The sequence below is a fragment of the Lynx canadensis genome, chromosome B1 (genome assembly GCF_007474595.2).
Source record: "Lynx canadensis isolate LIC74 chromosome B1, mLynCan4.pri.v2, whole genome shotgun sequence".
In the NCBI taxonomy this organism is placed as follows: Eukaryota; Metazoa; Chordata; class Mammalia; order Carnivora; family Felidae; genus Lynx; species Lynx canadensis.
Window position 1 is genome coordinate 79,030,559 of NC_044306.2, and position 18,849 is coordinate 79,049,407.

General features: G+C 44.3%; 1 protein-coding gene across 1 annotated transcript in view; it reads left to right on the forward strand.

Moving 5' to 3' along the window:
• The first annotated feature begins 3,650 nt into the window (after positions 1 to 3,650).
• The window catches only part of NR3C2 (nuclear receptor subfamily 3 group C member 2), a 349,492-nt gene continuing 334,293 nt past the window's right edge, over positions 3,651 to 18,849 (forward strand). Inside the window, exons 1-2 of the mRNA XM_030312947.2 lie at positions 3,651 to 3,984; positions 9,444 to 11,202. Coding sequence (XP_030168807.1) covers positions 9,446 to 11,202 — 1,757 coding nt within the window. The 5' untranslated portion in view covers positions 3,651 to 3,984; positions 9,444 to 9,445. The remainder of the gene's footprint in view (positions 3,985 to 9,443; positions 11,203 to 18,849) is intronic.

An 18,849-nucleotide genomic window follows, 5' to 3' on the forward strand; every position in this document is an offset into this window, starting at 1 on the left:
GGGGTGGGGGCGGGCGGGTAGGGTGGTGGTCAAGAGATCCTTTAGGAAGAGTGTTAAACCGGGAAGGGGGTGTGCAGGGTCAGTTCGCGGGATTTAAATCCTAAAGGACAAGAAGCAAGGAAGCCTGTAAGTGGTAGTGACAGTCACAATGCACCCCCATCCCCCCCCCCCAAATTTTCCACCAAAGGTAAGTGTAACGGTTTAGTGGGAGAGTCTGTGACTGAACGTGTATCTCACACACGTGAATGCACGTGAACACGCACACACACAAACACACACAAGCGCACACGTATCCCCTGATGGGGGGGGGGGGAATCTGTGTGGCAGAGAGTGACGGATGTGGGACTTAGGGCAGGCTGCGAAGCCTGGAGGCGGCAGACTGCTCCTCAGGGCAGAGGGAGTGGGAGAATCCCGGGACCCCGGGCCACAGCTTCATTCTCTGCCCCCTGCCCTGCGTCAGCCTACCCCGCTGCTTCTCCCCCCTTTCACTTTCGCGTCTGCGTAGGTGTCTGCCCCGGCTGGCGCGAGGGCTCGGGGGCGCGCGGGGCGGCGCGGGGGCGCGCAGCGCTCTGCGAGCGGAGGGGGAGGGGTCCTGGCGCTGGGCCCCTTACTCAGCTCGCTCCGCGGAGCCACAGACGGCCGTGTGTCAGGCGCTGTCAGAGCTAGGGGACCGGTCACGGCCGCCGCTCCTCACCACTCTCCCCACACGCCCCCACGCGCAGACACCGGGTCCTTACCCGGCGTCCCTCCCCCCCCCCCACGGTGGGGGTGGGGCAAAGGCGCCGCGAGCCCTGGAGAGGGGGAGAGGAGCAGCTTCACTGGGTGGGCGGCGAGGGAGCAGGAAAAGAAACTTTTCACTCCCGCCCCCCGCGCGTGGTCCCCAGCCCGCGCCGCCCCCTGCGGGTGGGGACTGCACCTGAGGCCAGGGCGGGAGCTCAGGCCCAGACTTTGGGGGGCCGTGAGAAGTGGTGGAGGGAGGGTTACGTGCCTGGGGGGGGTACCGTTTTCCCTCGGCCTCCGTGCGGCTAGGGGCCAGGGTGAGAGGGCAGCCAGCCACTGGCGCCCCCATCCCGATTTCCCACCAGCCGGTGGCTGGACGCTTTGCAGCCTCCTCCCGCCGCTGAGGGTGTGACCCGGGGAGGGGGCCGCGGCGCCGCGGGCTCCCCCTGCGGCCGCCCCCTCACATACACACAGACACACTCGCTCCGCCGCCGGAGCTGTCACCGGCCACCCCAGGCCCGAAGAGGGGGCGCGGAGAGCCGCGCTGCGGGGCACAGGCGCGGAATCATCCCGCTGTACTTCCCGGCTTCCAGGGCCGCCGCCGTCAACGCCTGGGAGACCAACAGCCCCGGGAGAGGGGCCGGCTGGAGGCCGGGCCGCCGCTGCTGGGGGCGGGCAGGCGCCCGCGTCCCCTTCTGCGCGATTTGGCGCCGCCGCCTCGCCTCCTCCTGCGGGGTAACAACACTACTGGTCTATTGCTCTACCCACCGTCAGTAGGGCGACTGCCGGGATTATCTTCTTCTCCATCCTTACCGCCGATCTGCTAATATTGGACTTGCTGGTGGCGGCGGCAGCGGCGGCGGCGGGAGTCTCGCTGTCCTCCCCCCCCCCCCCCCCCCCCGCCCCGCGCCCCAGCTTCCCCACCATGTCCTAGAAAAGGTGAGTGCAGCGACAGTCACTTTGCGCTGACAGCGGCGGGAGGGGGCCCGGGGAGCTCAGAGGCGGCTCTGGGAAAGGCAGGGTCCGCGTGGAGGGCGCGGGTGGGCGAACCGAGGCGGGCTGCAGGCAGGAGACCAGGTGCCCGCCGGGCCGCCTCCGGGCAGGGGTGCTGGGCGGCGGGCAAGGGATCGCGGCGGCTGACCCTGCACGGTTCTAACCTAGATTTTACAAGAAGCTGAGATCCAGGGTAAGACCGGCCCTCCGTAAGGGAGGTAAAAACTTAGTAAAAGACACACGTCCATTGCTTTAATAATGAATAATTTGTCAACGCGGGCTGCGCCGCCGCCTCCTCGCTTGCCCCGGCGCTTGGTCCGGGACTCCCTTCGTTCCTGCTCGCCGCCCGCGCTCGGCCCGGGTGCGATCGATGCCAGACTGCTCGCTTGGTCGGGAGAGTGCGCGTGACGGCGGGCCCCGCGGGAAAGTTGGGACACTTGGCGGGGACTCCCGGCTGCGGGGTCCCGGGGGCCTCTCGGCCGCTCTGCGCAGGGGACTGCTGAGCACCGAGTCGTCCCCGCCGCCAGGGAGTTCCCTACCTGCAGCGGCGGAGAGTTCGAGTCTTCAAGCGTTCGGGGTCTGGAATCCCGAAGCTTAATTATTGTAAAGAGAGGAGGGGCCTTTGGGCACAGCCAGGGTGAACCTCCCCCGCCCTCCGACTTTGGCGGGTGCAAGACAAGGGTGAGGCTGGAGGCTGGCTGCACAGCTGCCGCCACCGGGCTGCGGGTCGCCGAGGGCCGGGGGACCAGATTTAGGTGTGTACGTCACTGGTGCTGACTCCCGGCCAGCCGGGAGCCTAAAACCGAGAGTCAGACGCGGAGCTTCAAAGTCCTTAGAAATCAAAGTTAAGAAGCCCATCCTTTTGCTTAGTAACTAAAGCGTTCGGGTGGGCGAGAGGAGAGTCAAGGTGGGGGTGGTTGGAGGGAAACCGAAATTTCTTCTTGCACACTCGATCCTTAGAAAACTGTTTGATTCCATACCCCTCATGTATGTTTCTCCCAATTATGTGCAACCCCTCCCACCCATTATAAAGAAGTGAATACCCTTGATGGTAAGCTTTCTTTCAAATTGAGCTAGTGGAAAAATCCAATACTAAACTAATAAATGCACCAACAAAATCATAAAGGAGACCAGCAGCTTTTGACCCTGGCACTTTTTTTTTTTTTTTTTTTTTTTTTTTTTGGTGGGTGGGGGTGGGAGAGAGGCTGCGTTTAAAGGGCTTTGGCTGCACTGAAATCACCCACTTTTCCCGCACGGTTAAAACAAGGAAATTCAAATCGAGTGGGAACGTGATCCTTTTGCTCGCTGGCAGCGACGCTGCGGCTGCTCCGCTGAGAGGTAACTCGCAAGACCGAGAAAAGGGGCGGGGAGAGGAACCTCGGGGGTCGGGTAAAGCCCACTAGGAGTCCTCCCCTGCGCGTGGACGCTGTGGGCGGTGCCTGGGCCAGGACTGCCGCTCACCTGGCGCTGCAGGTGGAGAGCATGAGGGAACAACACCTTGACTGGATCTCGGGAAAACCGACTTCTTCCGCGTCACCACACTTTTCACGTCTTTCCAGATAGCCTGAGGTCGGCCAGGAGGAGAGTCAGGTGGGAGCGAGCAAGTTTGGGGCAGTGGAGCGAAAGGGGCTGGGGTCAGAGCGTGGATGGTGCCCAGTACCCAGTGTCGTAGCTGCTGCCCGGCACCCCAAGCACCCGCCGTGGCTGCGGCTTTAAGGGAGCTGCCGAGTCTAGGCTGTGTCGCAGCAACTTTGTATCAGTCATGTCGCCCTCTTGGTGATTGACAGCCACGATTGTCCAATGAGAAGCCCGCCTGACCTGTGCAGCGTGGAGCCTTGCTTCCCTCCGGGCCAATGGGAAGGGCTCAGGGGGGCGGGATAGCAACCTGAACTTTATCTGGACATGTGACCACCCCGGCCCTGGAGCTGGCCCACTCCCCCTCCGGGCTTTCGCCCGCCCTCTCTCCCTCTTTCCCTTCCCACTTCGCCCGCCCTGGCCCTGGCCCTGGCCCTGCCCCCTCCTCTCCGCCTCTCCGCGCCCGGGGTGTCATTGGGCCGGGGAGACGCAAGCCAACTTCAGGCTGCTCGGAGGAAGCCCGTGCAGTCACCTGGGTGCAAGAGCGTTGCTGCCTCGGGCTCTCTCGCTGCAGGGAGAGCGGCACTCGCTGGCCTGGATGTGGTTGGATTTAGGGGGGCTCCGCAGCAGGGGTGTCGTGGCGTTGGCGAGCGCTGCAACAGGTAGACGCCGAGAGACGGACCCCGGCCGAGGCAGGTGTGTAGGGGTGCGCCGCGGGGCGCCGCTTGCCGGACTCGGCTTGCGGCCGCCGCACGGGAGCGTGCACTTTGCAGGGAGAAGTGGCTGCGTAATCCGGAGGCACAGTCAGTATGGTGCTGTGTGCTTGTTGTTTTGTTTTGGTTTTCCACTTTTTCCCCCCTTTGGCCGCCAGAGGACTATTTTGGGAAAGTTTGGCCACTTTGGATAAATGCCCTCTAACGAGCAGCTTTCAACTGCCTTTGGCAGTGGGAGGTCTACCACCCTTCCCTTTCCCCAAGGATGAATTTCGGATCGTTTTCCTTTTACAATTTTTAAAGGACGTTTGAATAATATTTCTTTCCTCTATCAATTGCGGAAGCACCCAGATCTTAGCTGGAGGTGTAGCGGATAAGGGCAGTTGAAGGAGATACAGAATCCTGATGGAGCCTGTATGAAGGGGGCTCTGGAAATTCGTGCATTTACCGTCCCCTAGTATTATAAAACTCTTGGGAGAGGCAAATGCTTTCTGTGGCATCAGTTGCAATTGTAAAGGCAGGGGAGAAGGGATGAAGCTTCTTTTGATGTCATCCGTACCCTACTACTGAATTTAGGTGCATGGCTTTTCCTACTGAATTTTAAAAGACCAGGTTTGAATCATAATGATTTAGGGTACCATCAGTTTTAACTATTTATTATAACCTAGAAGTTAGGAAAACTTTTGTTTGATAGACAAGTTTTGGAAACCGCCGAATTCCTAATACACTAATTTGCTTCTTAACATTTGTATTGCCATTTCTCCAGGTGCTGTTATTGATGGTATTTACATAGTAATGATAACAGCGTTCCCCATCTGTGAAGTTCTGTGAAGTTTTAATTTTATGTTTGAGTTCAGGGCACACTGTCGCTGAAATGCCTGAGGATAGAAGTTTAAAAAAAATAATCTAAAGGAGACTTTTTCCTTTAAGGGAGAAATAGTGTGGCTTGGGGATTTTAGAAAGATCAGGTGGCTGAGTGAATTAGGTGAGTGAATAGAAATCAGGTGTGCTCAGTTCTAACTGGTTCTCCAGCACTCTTAGGTGACCTTGGGCAGGTTTCTATCATTTACCTCCTCTATAAAGGAGGGGAACATCATAATAGTTCCGTAGTGGGGGTGACATAAAAGTAGTTAAGAATGGCAAACTTTTACAACGATACAACCAGTGAAAATTGTGACTTTAAGATTCTGTCTTTAAGGTGCCATATTATAGTGAAATAACTATAGAAAATGCTATGTTTTAAGTGGGACTAGGTTGGGGGGGATATTAAAAGTGAAAGTTTTCAGATAAAATATAAATTGGCAAGAATCTTTGTTAATATTCCTGAAAAAAGCTATTTCCTTATGGAAAAGAACAATTTAACACAGACTGTAAAACATAAAATTTTAAAGTCAGATTTTTCCTTTGCAGAAATAGTGTTTAAGAGCATATGCGTAGCTTAAGGTAGAACTTCTATCAGTGCTTTTTCTTTTGTGAAATTTCCTTTATGTTTTGGGGGGAGGTCATTTGCATGAAAATTAAAGGATCTTTCTGGTTCTTGTCTTTGTCCCAAGAGCGCCTCTGTTATAGTTTCCGATGTAAGGGAGACAAGTCTGATTCTATATAAGCTAGATGTGTATACCAGTGTCTGCTTCATCTTATACTTCAGTAACAAAAACTTTTCCTTTACCCTCTGGTTATTAAGTTCTATGAGGCTCATATTCATCAACTAAAATTATCATTATTTACTAGTACGTTCAGGTTAACTGAAATTCTGATCAAACCATGGTTATTGTGCCAATTCCAGAAAGACAACCTAGGTTTCTTGGACAACATAGGAAATAAATGCTTAACCTAATCTATTTTTTTTTTTTTTTTACAGAGAAGACTGATTAAAATAATAGGGGGAACTCAGTATAAAATATTTTAATAATCCTAAATTTTTAAAAAACTCTGATCTTGAAAAATGTTTGCAGTAGAAGCCATGCAGATGCTAGATGTCCTCTAGTCTTGTGCCTTACTGTTGCCAATCTTTATTTCCTTTGTTGAGAAGTACATTAAGTTGGTAGATGAATACGGTACCTTAAATAGAACTAATTTAGATTTCAGTAAAGCCTTTTGCAAATTCTTTAACGATAGCCCTGTCAATAACGTGGTGAAATGCAGGCTGTTTTATGTTATTATTAAGGGTTCAAGGCTAGCCAAACAGGACTTGGAAAGTTGTGATCAGCTGCATGTTAGCTGATAAGGTGCTTCCTTGTAGAGTGCCTTAAGATTGTACTTGCCTGCTATCTCCCATGTCGATTCTCTTCAAATCTTCATACAGCCTCACAAGTCTTAGATTTGGCTCCTGCTTTAAGGCAGTATGATGAAAGACATCCCTTAGAATATTAGTAGGTGTTGTGAAAAAAGGGGGCAGTGGCCAAATTGTTTAGAGGACATTGGATTAGAAAGGAAACAGGTTTCTGTACTGGAAAACTTCTCAGGAGTTTAGCAGGCAGATTTACAGTGTGAAACTTCAAAAAAGCAGTAAGTGATCACCCTTTCCAAAAAAACGTTTGGAGGATGGATTTTGGAGAGGGATCTGGAGCTGGGGATTCTCCTTTCAGACTCAGGGTAGATAGGCCTGTTGCTTGGAGTGGGGGGGGGGTGTGGGTGCAGATGAATAATGCAGCTAGGTGGAAGGTGGGGAGGCTGGAGCCTTTGGAGGCCTTTGGCAAAGGTGCCTAGGCAAGGGTAACCTGCAGTCACTAGGGTATAGGGTGGTGCAGTTCACCAAGACAAGAATGTGGATTTAGGGACAGGGTTCCAGGAAAGGGGTGTGATACACAGAAGATGTTCAGTTTTTTTTTTTTTTTAAGTTTATTTTTATGTATTTATTTTGGGAGAGAGAGAGTGCACATGAGCTAGTGGGAGAGGGGCAGAGAGAGAGGGAATCCCAAGCAGGCTCCTCACTATCAGTACAGAGCCCTATATGGGTGGGATTCAAATTCCTGAACCATGAGATCATGACCTGAGTCGAAGTCAGATGCTTAACCAGCTGAGCCACCCAGGCACCCCAAGATGTTCAGTTTTGAACATGAATAGACATGTTTCTTGTGGTGTTTAATGTATTTGGACCTAAAACATCTATACCTTAGATATGCATCCATTCAAGTTTGGTATGGGGTGGACAGAATATTCTTAGGTGGAAGTAGAAACACAGAATACTTGTAGTTTTCAACTTAAGTCTGTTTTTTTTTCAACTTGTCTTTCATCCATACTAAATTTTTTGGCTGGAGTTACCAGATAAACAACTATTGTAATTTGTCATTTTCCCCTGTTTTGTGATTGACTTGTGATTAAGAACTTATAGAATGTTCTTTAAAAAGTAGGCTACATACCGGAGTTTAATCATCACAAATTGAGTATCGATTATATTATAATGAAAGATTTTTTATTTGTACTAGGTATCTGCTTAGGATACAGTGGTGAAATTGATAGTTTTTGCCTCTTAACTTCAAATCAAGTGTAGAATACAAAGAAGTAAGAGGTATTTATGGTACTCAGACAATTTAGGCATTAAATGTCATAATACAGCTTTGTGATGTCTATTGCCAATTTATTTAGTAGAGCCATTCTCTTATTTTTCTCTGTTAATTAACATAAGTTCTGTGGCCTGAGGACTTCCTGGTCTCTTTTTCAGGAGAAGCTAGGGAGGATGGAGGTAGTACATGGCCGTGGGGGTGGGGGTGGGGGTGGGGCGAGGAAGGATGAGAGGGCCTAAAGTAATGTTGGTGTACAGATCTGCAGAAACTGCACTGGACTTTTATTTGGGTCATGGATTGTTTACAGACCTGAAAGGATTTGAAAAATGTATACATAATGACTTCAGCAGTTTTGTATATTAAAATGTACAAATGAAATTTGTACTGAGAATGAGTTAATTTTCTTTAAAATATGTTTGTTGAGAGTGGTGGGTCTCAAAGTGAGGAGTGAATATTGCCCCCCCCCCCCCCCCCCCCCCGCCAATGGCCAAGGGGCATTTGGCAATGTGGAAACATTTTTGGTCGTCACAGCTGGGGATGGGGAGTGCTACTGGAGTCTAGTGCGTAGGTGTCAGAGATATTGCTAAACATCTTACAGTGCAGAAGGACAGACCTTCACACAAAGAATTATCAGGCCCCAAATGTCGGTAGTGCCGAGGTCGAGATACCTTGCTGTACAGAGACCTGGGATTACATTTCAGCCCTGCCGTATAGCTGTGTGGCCAGAGCCTCGGTTTCCCCAATGTATCATTTGGATAATAGTTTTACCGACCTTATAGGGTTATTAGGGTAAATAAGAGGATTATAATGTTGCATTGAGTTATATAATGCATAGAATTATGTAAATATAGCCTATTATAATGATTTTGTCTATGAAATAAATTTATATAGAGAGTCAGTGAATATGATTGTATATCTAAGAAAAAAAAAAACAACCTTTGGGCTCCCTGAGGATGAGGACTGTACCTGTTATGTTTATCACTATAGATTCAGTGAGTCTTTATAGGCCTAGGATGTAGCACGCACTTGGTAAATATTTGTTGAATGAATGAACACATAAATTGTCAGGACTCAGACTTCCTCCATTTGCTCTTGAAAATAAAACTGTCTTTGCTAGAAGTCTTTATAGCAGAGGTACCACTAAGTAAGGATGCATGTTGAAGTCCCTGTCAGTATTGAAATACAGAGAATCTGGTGGTGACATTCCCAGCTTCTCATACTGCCTGTCTGAACTATGGACCATCTTAGTTAATCAGGATATATGAATCTTTTCTTTTTAGAACTGATACGGGATTATCTTCATCACTAACACATTTTAAGAAAATCTTATTTTTTTAAAAAATCTCAATTATTTTTCCTGCAATAATTCACTTGATAACTTTAATTTTATATTGAGAAATGGTAACATTGATTGTATTTCCATATGGTTTTTAATAAAACCATGTAGATCTGGAAAGCAGCTTCCATATGCTGCAAGACTCCAAACGTTTTGGCGTCAGAAGATTTAGTTTTAAACCCATATTCATCGCTTATTATGTCTTTGACTTTGGGCAAATAACCCATATGACTAAGCTCTCAGTTTCCTCCTTGTCTGCCTCATCAGTCCCCAGGATTACTCTGAATATTACGTGAGTTGACATTTGTGAATGTTCTTTGCAAATTCTAAAACATGTATTATAGCAAATATGTTACTTTTACTTACATGCAAAATAATTTTGTATGCTTGCTGCTCATATTCTGGCCTCTGGACAAGTTATAGTCAGTACTCTGTTATAGCACCCCAAAAAGGTAATAATTTTAATATAACTAGAAGTACCATTTATAATAAGTAGAATATGTATTTATAGTTTAATAAATACAACTTTAGAATGTCTTCTAGGGTGATATGGCTATAAATGACTCTAATTCGATTTTTTAATATAAATTTATTTGTTAGCTATGGAGACCAAAGGCTACCACAGTCTCCCTGAAGGTCTAGATATGGAAAGACGGTGGGGTCAAGTTTCTCAGGCTGTGGAACATTCTTCCCTGGGACCTACAGAGAGGACCGATGAGAATAACTACATGGAGATTGTCAACGTAAGCTGTGTTTCCGGTGCTATTCCAAACAACAGTACTCAAGGAAGCAGCAAAGAAAAACACGAGCTACTCCCTTGCCTTCAGCAAGACAATAATCGGTCGGGGATTTTAACATCTGATATTAAAACTGAGCTGGAGTCCAAGGAACTTGCAGCAACTGTAGCTGAGTCCATGGGTTTATACATGGATTCCGTAAGAGATGCTGACTACACCTATGATCAGCAGAACCAACAAGGAAGCATGAGTCCAGCGAAGATTTATCAAAATGTTGAACAGCTGGTGAAATTTTATAAAGAAAATGGCCACCATCCTTCCACCCTAGGTGGTGTGAACAGGCCCTTGAGATCCTTCCTGTCTGACTCTGGGAGCTCTGTGAATGGTGGGGTCATGCGTGCCATCGTTAAAAGCCCTATCGTGTGTCATGAGAAGAGTCCATCCGTTTGCAGCCCCCTGAGCATGGCCTCTTCAGCTTGCAGCCCTGCAGGAATCAGCTCTGTGTCCTCCACGTCTGCCAGCTTTGGCAGCTTCACAGTGCACAGCCCTATCACCCAGGGGACTCCGTTGACATGCTCCCCTAATGTTGAAAACCGAGGCTCCAGGTCGCACAGCCCGGCACACGCCAGTAATGTGGGCTCTCCTCTATCAAGTCCATTAAGTAGCATGAAATCCCCAATATCCAGCCCTCCGAGTCATTGCAGTGTAAAATCTCCGGTCTCCAGTCCTACTAACGTCACTCTGCGATCCTCTGTGTCTAGCCCTGCAAACGTCAACAACTCAAGGTGCTCTGTTTCCAGCCCTTCCAACACAAACAACAGATCCACGCTTTCCAGTCCAACTGCTAGTACTGTGGGATCTATCTGTAGCCCTGTAAACAATGCCTTCAGCTACACTGCCTCTGGCACCCCTGCTGGATCCAGTGCAGCCCGGGATGTGGTTCCTAGTCCAGACACCCATGAGAAAGGTGCTCACGAGGTCCCCTTTCCTAAGAGTGAGGAAGTAGACAGTGCCATCTCCAATGGTGTGACTGGCCAGCTTAACATTGTACAGTACATAAAACCGGAGCCAGACGGGGCTTTTAGCAGCTCATGCCTAGGAGGAAATAGCAAAATAAATTCTGACTCCCCTTTCTCGGTACCAATAAAACAAGAATCAACCAAGCATTCGTGTTCAGGCACCGCTTTTAAAGGGAATCCAACAGTGAACCCATTTCCATTTATGGATGGTTCATATTTTTCCTTTATGGATGATAAAGACTATTATTCTCTATCAGGAATTTTAGGACCACCTGTGCCCGGCTTTGATGGTAACTGTGAAGGCAGTGGATTCCCAATGGGGATTAAACAGGAACCAGATGATGGGAGCTATTACCCAGAGGCCAGCATCCCTTCATCCGCTATTGTTGGTGTGAATTCAGGTGGACAGTCCTTTCACTACAGGATTGGTGCTCAAGGTACAATATCTTTATCACGAACAGCTAGAGACCAATCTTTCCAACATATGAGTTCCTTTCCTCCTGTTAATACTTTAGTGGAGTCATGGAAGTCACATGGTGACCTGTCGTCTAGAAGAAGTGATGGGTATCCAGTTCTAGAATACATTCCAGAAAACGTATCCAGGTAAGTTGGCTTTTCCTCCTTTTTTGAAAGTCATGGCTTTATAAAATGTTGAAAAAGTATTTACAGTTGGTAATTTTAAACACATTTCAGTTTACTGTTTTATGTTTGCTTTCAGGATGGTCATTGAGTGCTCCCCTCTTTCCTTGCTAGTATAACGTTACTGCTTTTTTGAAATAGAGGAAAAAAAAAAAACCTCTTAAAATCTTTTAGGAAATACTGGTGTTGATCTTCAAGGAGGGAGCCTATATGGGTGTCCCCTCCCCCGCTTCTACATTGCCTATTGTAGGTGTTTGGGAAAGGCTTGTTTTGTACTGCCTGCTACTGTATTTACTTTAGCAGACTAGCGCTAGACTGTTTCTTTAGCTGTATACCGGTTGACTAGAATTGTTTTAAATTCATTTCTTTGTGGTTTTAGTCTTTTTCCTTAGCTTTTTTTTTTAATTCATCTCTTCATTGGTTGTGAAATATGAAATTGAACCCCAAATCTGTTACCCACAAGCTCTGCACCCTCTTGGTCCTTTTCTAGGTAGGTTAATTGTATGTAAGTTATGGTTTTCAGTACAAATAAATCATTTCCTTAACTGTGAGGGCTTTTAAAGACTCAACACATCTAAAATTACTAAGTGGACAGTCTTGTTTTCTTACTCATATTGGAAGTAAAATATGTCACAGCAGTTTTGAATTGGTAGATTTACAACTTTTATGATCTGCAAGAGGACATGCATTACTTACTGTAAAATATCTCTTGACTTTCCTTTTTGCAGATGGCATATTGTGTATGTTTAGAAAAAAACGAGGTTTTTGGTATGACTGTAAAGGGTGGTTCTAAGTTATATAGTGAATACTTGTATTGACCTTTGCTTCAGTACTGTTTTTATTACATGGTTGTGATAAATGATCCCTTTATTGAACATATAAAAAATAGATTTCCTAGATGTAGTTCATTCCTTTGGCATTTAGGAATACACAGATATTTTCCCTAAAAACTTATGTTATGGGAGATACGTTCATCCCATTAGCAACAGAGGGCTTACATGTATTTCTGTATCTTTCTTCCGTTCTGCCTTCCTTATGAGCCAAAAGCTAAAACTTTAATTGGTGCACTCCTTTCCTTGTCATTGATGCACACCTTGCTCCTCTGGCCTTTATGGAAGCAAACATTCCATTTAAAGGATACGTTATAACAATTGTCCATAGCCCGAACTGTCATACTGGGATCCTGCCTCTGTCTCTTAAATTCTAAACACTAATGCAACGTAGCCTAAGACAGCATGGCTTTCATCAGAAACAAACTCAGCATGTGGTCTACTGCTAGTGCTTTGTTTTACTTTCAGAGAAGGAAATTTTGCACACGATGTTGATATTTTCGTGAGTGATGTTTTTAGTGAGTTAGTATGAGGGAGTGTAGCCTGGTAGTGGAGGGCATGCTGCCATGGTCGAAATCTCAGCTGTGCCACTTAATTGCTTTGTGTCACTGCCCAAATCCCTTCACCCCTGTGCTTTGGTTTTCTCCTCCCCGGGGAGGGGAAAAAGAAAAAAGGAAAGAAAAAGAAGTCAGTAGTACCCATCTCAAAGGTAGTTAGGATAATTGAGTTAATTTATGAGAAGCACTTTGCCTATCATCTGGCATGCAATAGGTATTATATACATTTTAGCTATTCCTGTTAACATTTGATTAGGTTGCACAATTTTTACTTTTCATTTCTTTTAGTTTTTTGTTTTCTTCATTATATGAAATTACACAAAATATTTTGAAGAAATATTTTATACATAGTTGAAAGAAATATTTGTTAATTCTTATGATTGAATCCTACTCTGCTTATTATTATTTTTTATGGTTAGGCACCATACATTTGCCATTACGTTTCTTTTTTTTTTTTTCAGTGTTTATTTATTTTGAGAGAGAGTGTACACCTGCACGAGCCAGCATGAGCAGGGGGAGGGGCAGAGAGAGAGGGGGAGAGAGAATCCCAAGCAGGTTCCATGATCATCACAGAGTCCCACTAGGGGCTCCATCTCACAACCAGGAGATGATGACCTGAGCTGAAATTAAAGACGCTTCACCAACTGAGCCACCCAGGCACCCCTGCCACTACATTTCTATTTATGCTTTATTAGTTTTGAAGGCAGTTGCTTTAGGTAATGATATTCCGGGTAGCAATAGTAGAGATATAGTAGATAAAATCATCATCAGTTCTCTGCTCTGTTTTGTTCTGCATCCTCTTTCCACTACTTTAATCGTAGTTTTTACACTCCTGAAGCCCCTCCCGATGTTCTAGTGACCCATAGCCTTAAACATGTTAATGTGAATCAGGGACCTTGAGCCTGCTCTGTGTTTGTGGGCACTGGAGGTGTTGTTCATTGTCTCTTCAGGAGGATTCCAAAATTCTTCACGTATGTGTTAGTATCAGAGGGGATTCATTTTGTTTACACGCATGTTAGTGTGGTTGCTAGTTTGTAGAAGTTTCCCCCAAACTTTTAATAACAAAGCTTTATTGTCATTTGAAGCCACTTATAGCCTGCTGGTTCTTTACAGCCTTTTCTGGTGAATATTATCGAAACCTGCTGTTTTGATCATTCTCAGAATAAAGGCTCAAGGATCAGAAGATATTTAGATTTTTTTCTAGATTGCAGTGTACGTGTTATAATATTTGACCTCATCTATGCTTCATCTCTGGTCTCTTATTTTGTGTCTTTTGGATCAAAATCGAGCCTTTTTGTCTATACCTTAATGTGGGATGATGATACCCTGTTCTGGGGGATGTGGAATAGATTAAAGAATTGCAGGTTGTGGAGGATCAAGGCGGTGTGTGACTGTTCCTAGGTTTTGTAATAACCTTCGTCTTTAGATTGAACTGGAAACTGTTTTCTAGTAGGTGTCAAAGTGTTGTTTGGGATTCTTGAGACCCTTTCACGGAGGGTTGTGAAGTGAAAGATCATGCATCGGTAAAAGATCCATTCAAAATGGAAGATAGACCAGTGCTAGTGTATGAAAAATTTACTAATAGGGTTTCAGATTCTACATTGCAACTAACCTTTAAGAAACTACTCACTTTCAGTTTTCAAGGTAGTGTCAAAGAATCACATCTACATTTATCTCCAATGATCGTTAAAATGCTCCTCCTTTTTCCAACAACATATCCGTATGAAGCCAGATTTTCTTCATACTCTTGAACCAAAACCTGTTGCCACACATTGAATGCACAAGTAGATATGAAAATCCAGCTGTCTTCTATTAAGGGAGACAATAGACTTGCAAAGATGTAAAACGGTGCCTCTCCTCACTCAAGTTTTTGGGGAAACATAGTTATTTTTTTCATAGACATATGCTTATGTGAGCATGTAATGGCTTCTTATTTTTAAATGATTTAAAATGAGCATTAGTTTTAAATTCTAATATGGTAAATACCATTAGATCTAACTGACCTAAACAAAAGCTTTTTGGAATCCTCCATACATTTTTAGAGTGGAAAGGTGTCCTAAGACCCCAAAGTTGAGAGTTGCTGGTCTCTTCTATTCTCTACACCCTTTGGCAGTGAATGAAAAAAGACGTTATTACTTTATTTATGTTAGCCTTCCTGAATATGATGCTGAGGAAGGAGTGCCCTATTCAAATAAGAAAAATGATTCTCCTCTAGTTAATTTTTCAAGCTGATAGAAGTGAGTAATGGCTGTGAAGTGTGTGTTGTCCTCCTCTCTGTGGGCATCCTGTAAGAGCGGTGACGAAAGCCATCTGTCTGTTAATCATTTCCAGTGAGTGGATTGCCTGAGCACCACAGTGTAAAGTAAATTATGACACAAGCTGAATGTAAAGGTTGGAGGATGGACACTGGACCTAGTTGTGTCATGTCGATTGGAGTTTCCCTGTCATCTAGGACACAAACAAAACTGTGACCATGGTGAGTCACAGCTTCTCTTGGCCTCAGTTTCTTCATTTAAAGTGGTTGTGTTGAACTCGGTGCTCTCCTGAGGGTCTGCCAGCAAAACCATGGAGTGGCTGTGCAGTTTCCTTGGAGTTCTGTTTGTGAAAAATCAAGAGTATCCTTTAACATATTTGCTAATCTGGTTTGGAGTATATTTTAATGGCAGGTCCAGATCTGTGGTTTCCAGGGTGTCCTGGATAGAAAAATATTATTGTAATTTACCATTTGTTATTACTATTTTTTAATGTTTGTTTATTTTTGAGAGAGAGAGAGAGAGAGAGACAGAGCATGAGTAGGGAGGGGCAGAGAGAGAGGGAGACACAGAATCCAAAACAGGCTCCAGGCTCCGAGCTGTCAGCACAGAGCCTGACATGGGGCTTGAACCCACGAACAGTGAGATTGTGACCTGAGCAGAGCCAAATTGGATCCAAAGTCAGATGCTTATCTGACTGAGCCACCCAGGTGCCCCACCATTTACCATTTAAAAACAAGAAGCAGTGACTTTTTTCAGTTTGAAAAGCAGAGGTTTTTTAAAATCAAATCTTTGGTAAAATTTGATACTCACTATGAATTTATTTTTCTTTTAATTTCACCATTTCTTTTGAAGACAGGGTTTTTCTGTTGACACAACATTGATGTTTATGGTGATGGTCATAGTCACCCTGATAGCATCATAACATGCGCTAACATTGACTTAGACCTTTGAATGTAAAGTTCACTGTTTCAAAGGGCATATTCTGGTAGGTTTCAAGATGAATGATCAGGTGTTTATCTTATTCTATGCTGCATTTTTTTTTCCATGATAGAGTGAAACAATTTAGTAAATAACCTACGGTTATTTTTTTTTTTTTCAGTTGTGCCTAGAGTTTTTAAAAACTTACCTTCTGTAGTACACCAAAAGGTTTGGAATTCAAGGAGTGAGTTAGAATAGTTACCTGTCCCTTAGCAGACTTTCTGAGTAAACCAGTGAGATCTAAATATGTCTATGTAATGCAGAGTATGAAAGACTGATGGGTTGGTTTTTTTTTTTTTTTTTTTTTTTTGGAGGGGAGGTGGAATTGGAGTGATTGAGTATTCATACTTCCTATAATAAATAAATCCATTAAGAATTACTTAGGTCATTTGGAAGTGAAAACCTGGAACTTTCTTTTTCTTATTATTTGTCTTACAATATTTTGATTTTGAAATTGCTGGTGTACCTAGAATTTCTCCCGGTTAGTATTCTAAATAATATTTTTAGAAATGATTTCACAATGAGACTTGCTTCTCCTGATGATTCATCCACTTTCATTCATTTATGGTATTTCTGGTAAGAGTAGTGATAATTTTATTGAAAAAAAAAAAAAAAGAAGAAAACCCTTAGTGGTTTTTAACGAACAAATGGCTATGTACAGTTTGATAAATTTTGCTTTTAACATCATAAGTGTCCTAGGTTTATATGTCAGTATGTCTACCTTTTATTATCTAAAGTATTAGATATACTTAATATACTTAGAACTGTTTACTTCATACTTTAAAAATAGAGATAAAAGCCCTGCTTTCAGTTAAATAAACTCAAATTATTCAACTTCAGACTATTCAGGCTGTTTGCATATCCAGCAGTGGTGTGCTAGAATTAAGACCAGGGGATGTAGCATTTACAGATTTGATACCTTTTGCAGGAGTAAAATTCTGAATGTGTGTGACCTTTTCTATACTTGTAATGTTTAGAGTGGTACCAGATGTTATGTTTATCACAAGTAATTTAGGAGTAACACTTCACTTCCCCTAATGCTTTGATGGCATTAATTTTTTTCTCCAAAATAATATTTTTTTTTCCAGGCTTTCAACTGTTGCTTTAGTTTAATACTACTCATCTACTGATAAAATTTCAGCTCTCCTGCTACATAGTGTATCATTTTCTTTCATTTGCTAAATTCAAATCAAGAGAAAAATATTAGCTTTTATTTGGAACTTAAATATAGTCATTATGTTATATATTTTTGTGGACTGCATTCCAAAGTTTGTTAGTGAAGACCCAGGAAAAAGAATTGTGTTAAATGTGTTGGTCTTTATCTTAAATTTTAGAATTTCTAGTTTTAAACTTGTCAGGTATAGGCTTTGTTTTCAGTTTTAAGAGTGTTAGAGGTAATGATGAAGTTAAAACATAATTACATATAAGCACCTGTTACTTAATGGATGCCTGGAAACCTCTGGATTTATTATTGTCAGTGGTAAGGCCAAGGCCAAACTATCTATGTAGAAAAGAGGTAGAAATCACTTGTATTTATGCAAGAAATAGAAAACTGTAGCATAAGGAAGGAAAAAGGACAAACAAAAAGTAATATGAATACCTAAAAAGTTAATTCACTAGGGAGGGAGAGTGAGCTAATAACTGGCGATCTGAATATGTAACGCTGGCTGTGACTTAATGAATGATGATATCTTCATTGTTATGTATCCTTACCTTATATATTAGGAGTTGTTGAGACTTACAAATAAAAATTATAATCTAAAACAGAGTGAAATAAGATTTACAATGGGCAAAGTCAACTTTGGGTATTCTGACAGTATAAGATTATCTAGGCAAGTTTTGGAAAATGAGGAGTGGGGTGGTGGTGGTCAGAGTGGATATTTATCCTTAGTCTTGAAAAATTGGCAGGGGGTAAGAGTGGTCATTTCCTGATGGAGGGAGTTATGTGAGCTAAACTTGGAGATTGGCAGAAAACACTGAATGTGTCAAGATGTATGGCTGATTGTGACAATAGCGAATGAGGAGAAGAAAGGCTGTAACAGATTAGTTCTTTGGAACTAGAAGGGAATGGAACTTGAAAGTCACACTAAGAAATTTGTACTTAATTTGGTAGGTAATGAGGAACTATTGAAATGTTGGAGCAGGGAAGTGGCATGAGCTGAAGTGCACTTTGGAAAAACCTTAATTAGGCAATGGCTGTGGGGTGGAGCCTTGTTAAGAAATTCTTGCAGCAGTGCAGGGGAATGGGAACTTGGTTCTCTGGAGCAAGGATGTCCAGGGTAATGGAAAAAAAGAGACAGATGTGAGACATTACAGAAGAAGCCCTTGTAGGAGTTTGTATAAGGTTTTTATTTTGAAATAATCACAAACCTACCAAAAAAAAAAATAAGTCCATCATGAACTAAAAAGAAGGACATTCTCTCACATAACCGCAATATAACCATCAAAATCAAGAAATTAACATTAAGTTACTTGCTTTAGGCCCATCTTGTGCTTTTTCTGCCCCAGTCCTGGAGTCAGCTATTTCTCCAAGGACTGCCCCATCCCCGAAGATACTTTCCTGTCTGCCTTTGGGATCTAACTCGGTGTTCTGGGTCACAGGGGCACACTCCCCCCAACAGATGCCCTCCTTAGCCCACTCCAGCACTGACTCCCCCTGCTGGGCCATCCTCTCCCTGCTTGGGCGCTGCTCTGCACTAGACCATGTGAACGCATAGACACATGCATGCTTTCCCTCCGCCGCCCCCCCCCCCCCCCCCCCGCCTGCATTGGGCATCAGAGCCAGCCTTGGGCTTGGTGCCCTACTGTGGGCCAAGACACCTGTTCACACCCTACCCCCTACTGTGGATTTTTACTTTGCTATGTCTTGCCTAATGGTTTTAGGACTGAATTATTAAGAGAAAGGAGAGGACTAGATACTTAGGTAGAAATGGAGGGTAAAGTATGTGGAAAATCAGCGAAAACTCAAGTTGTGAGTTTGACTGTCATGGA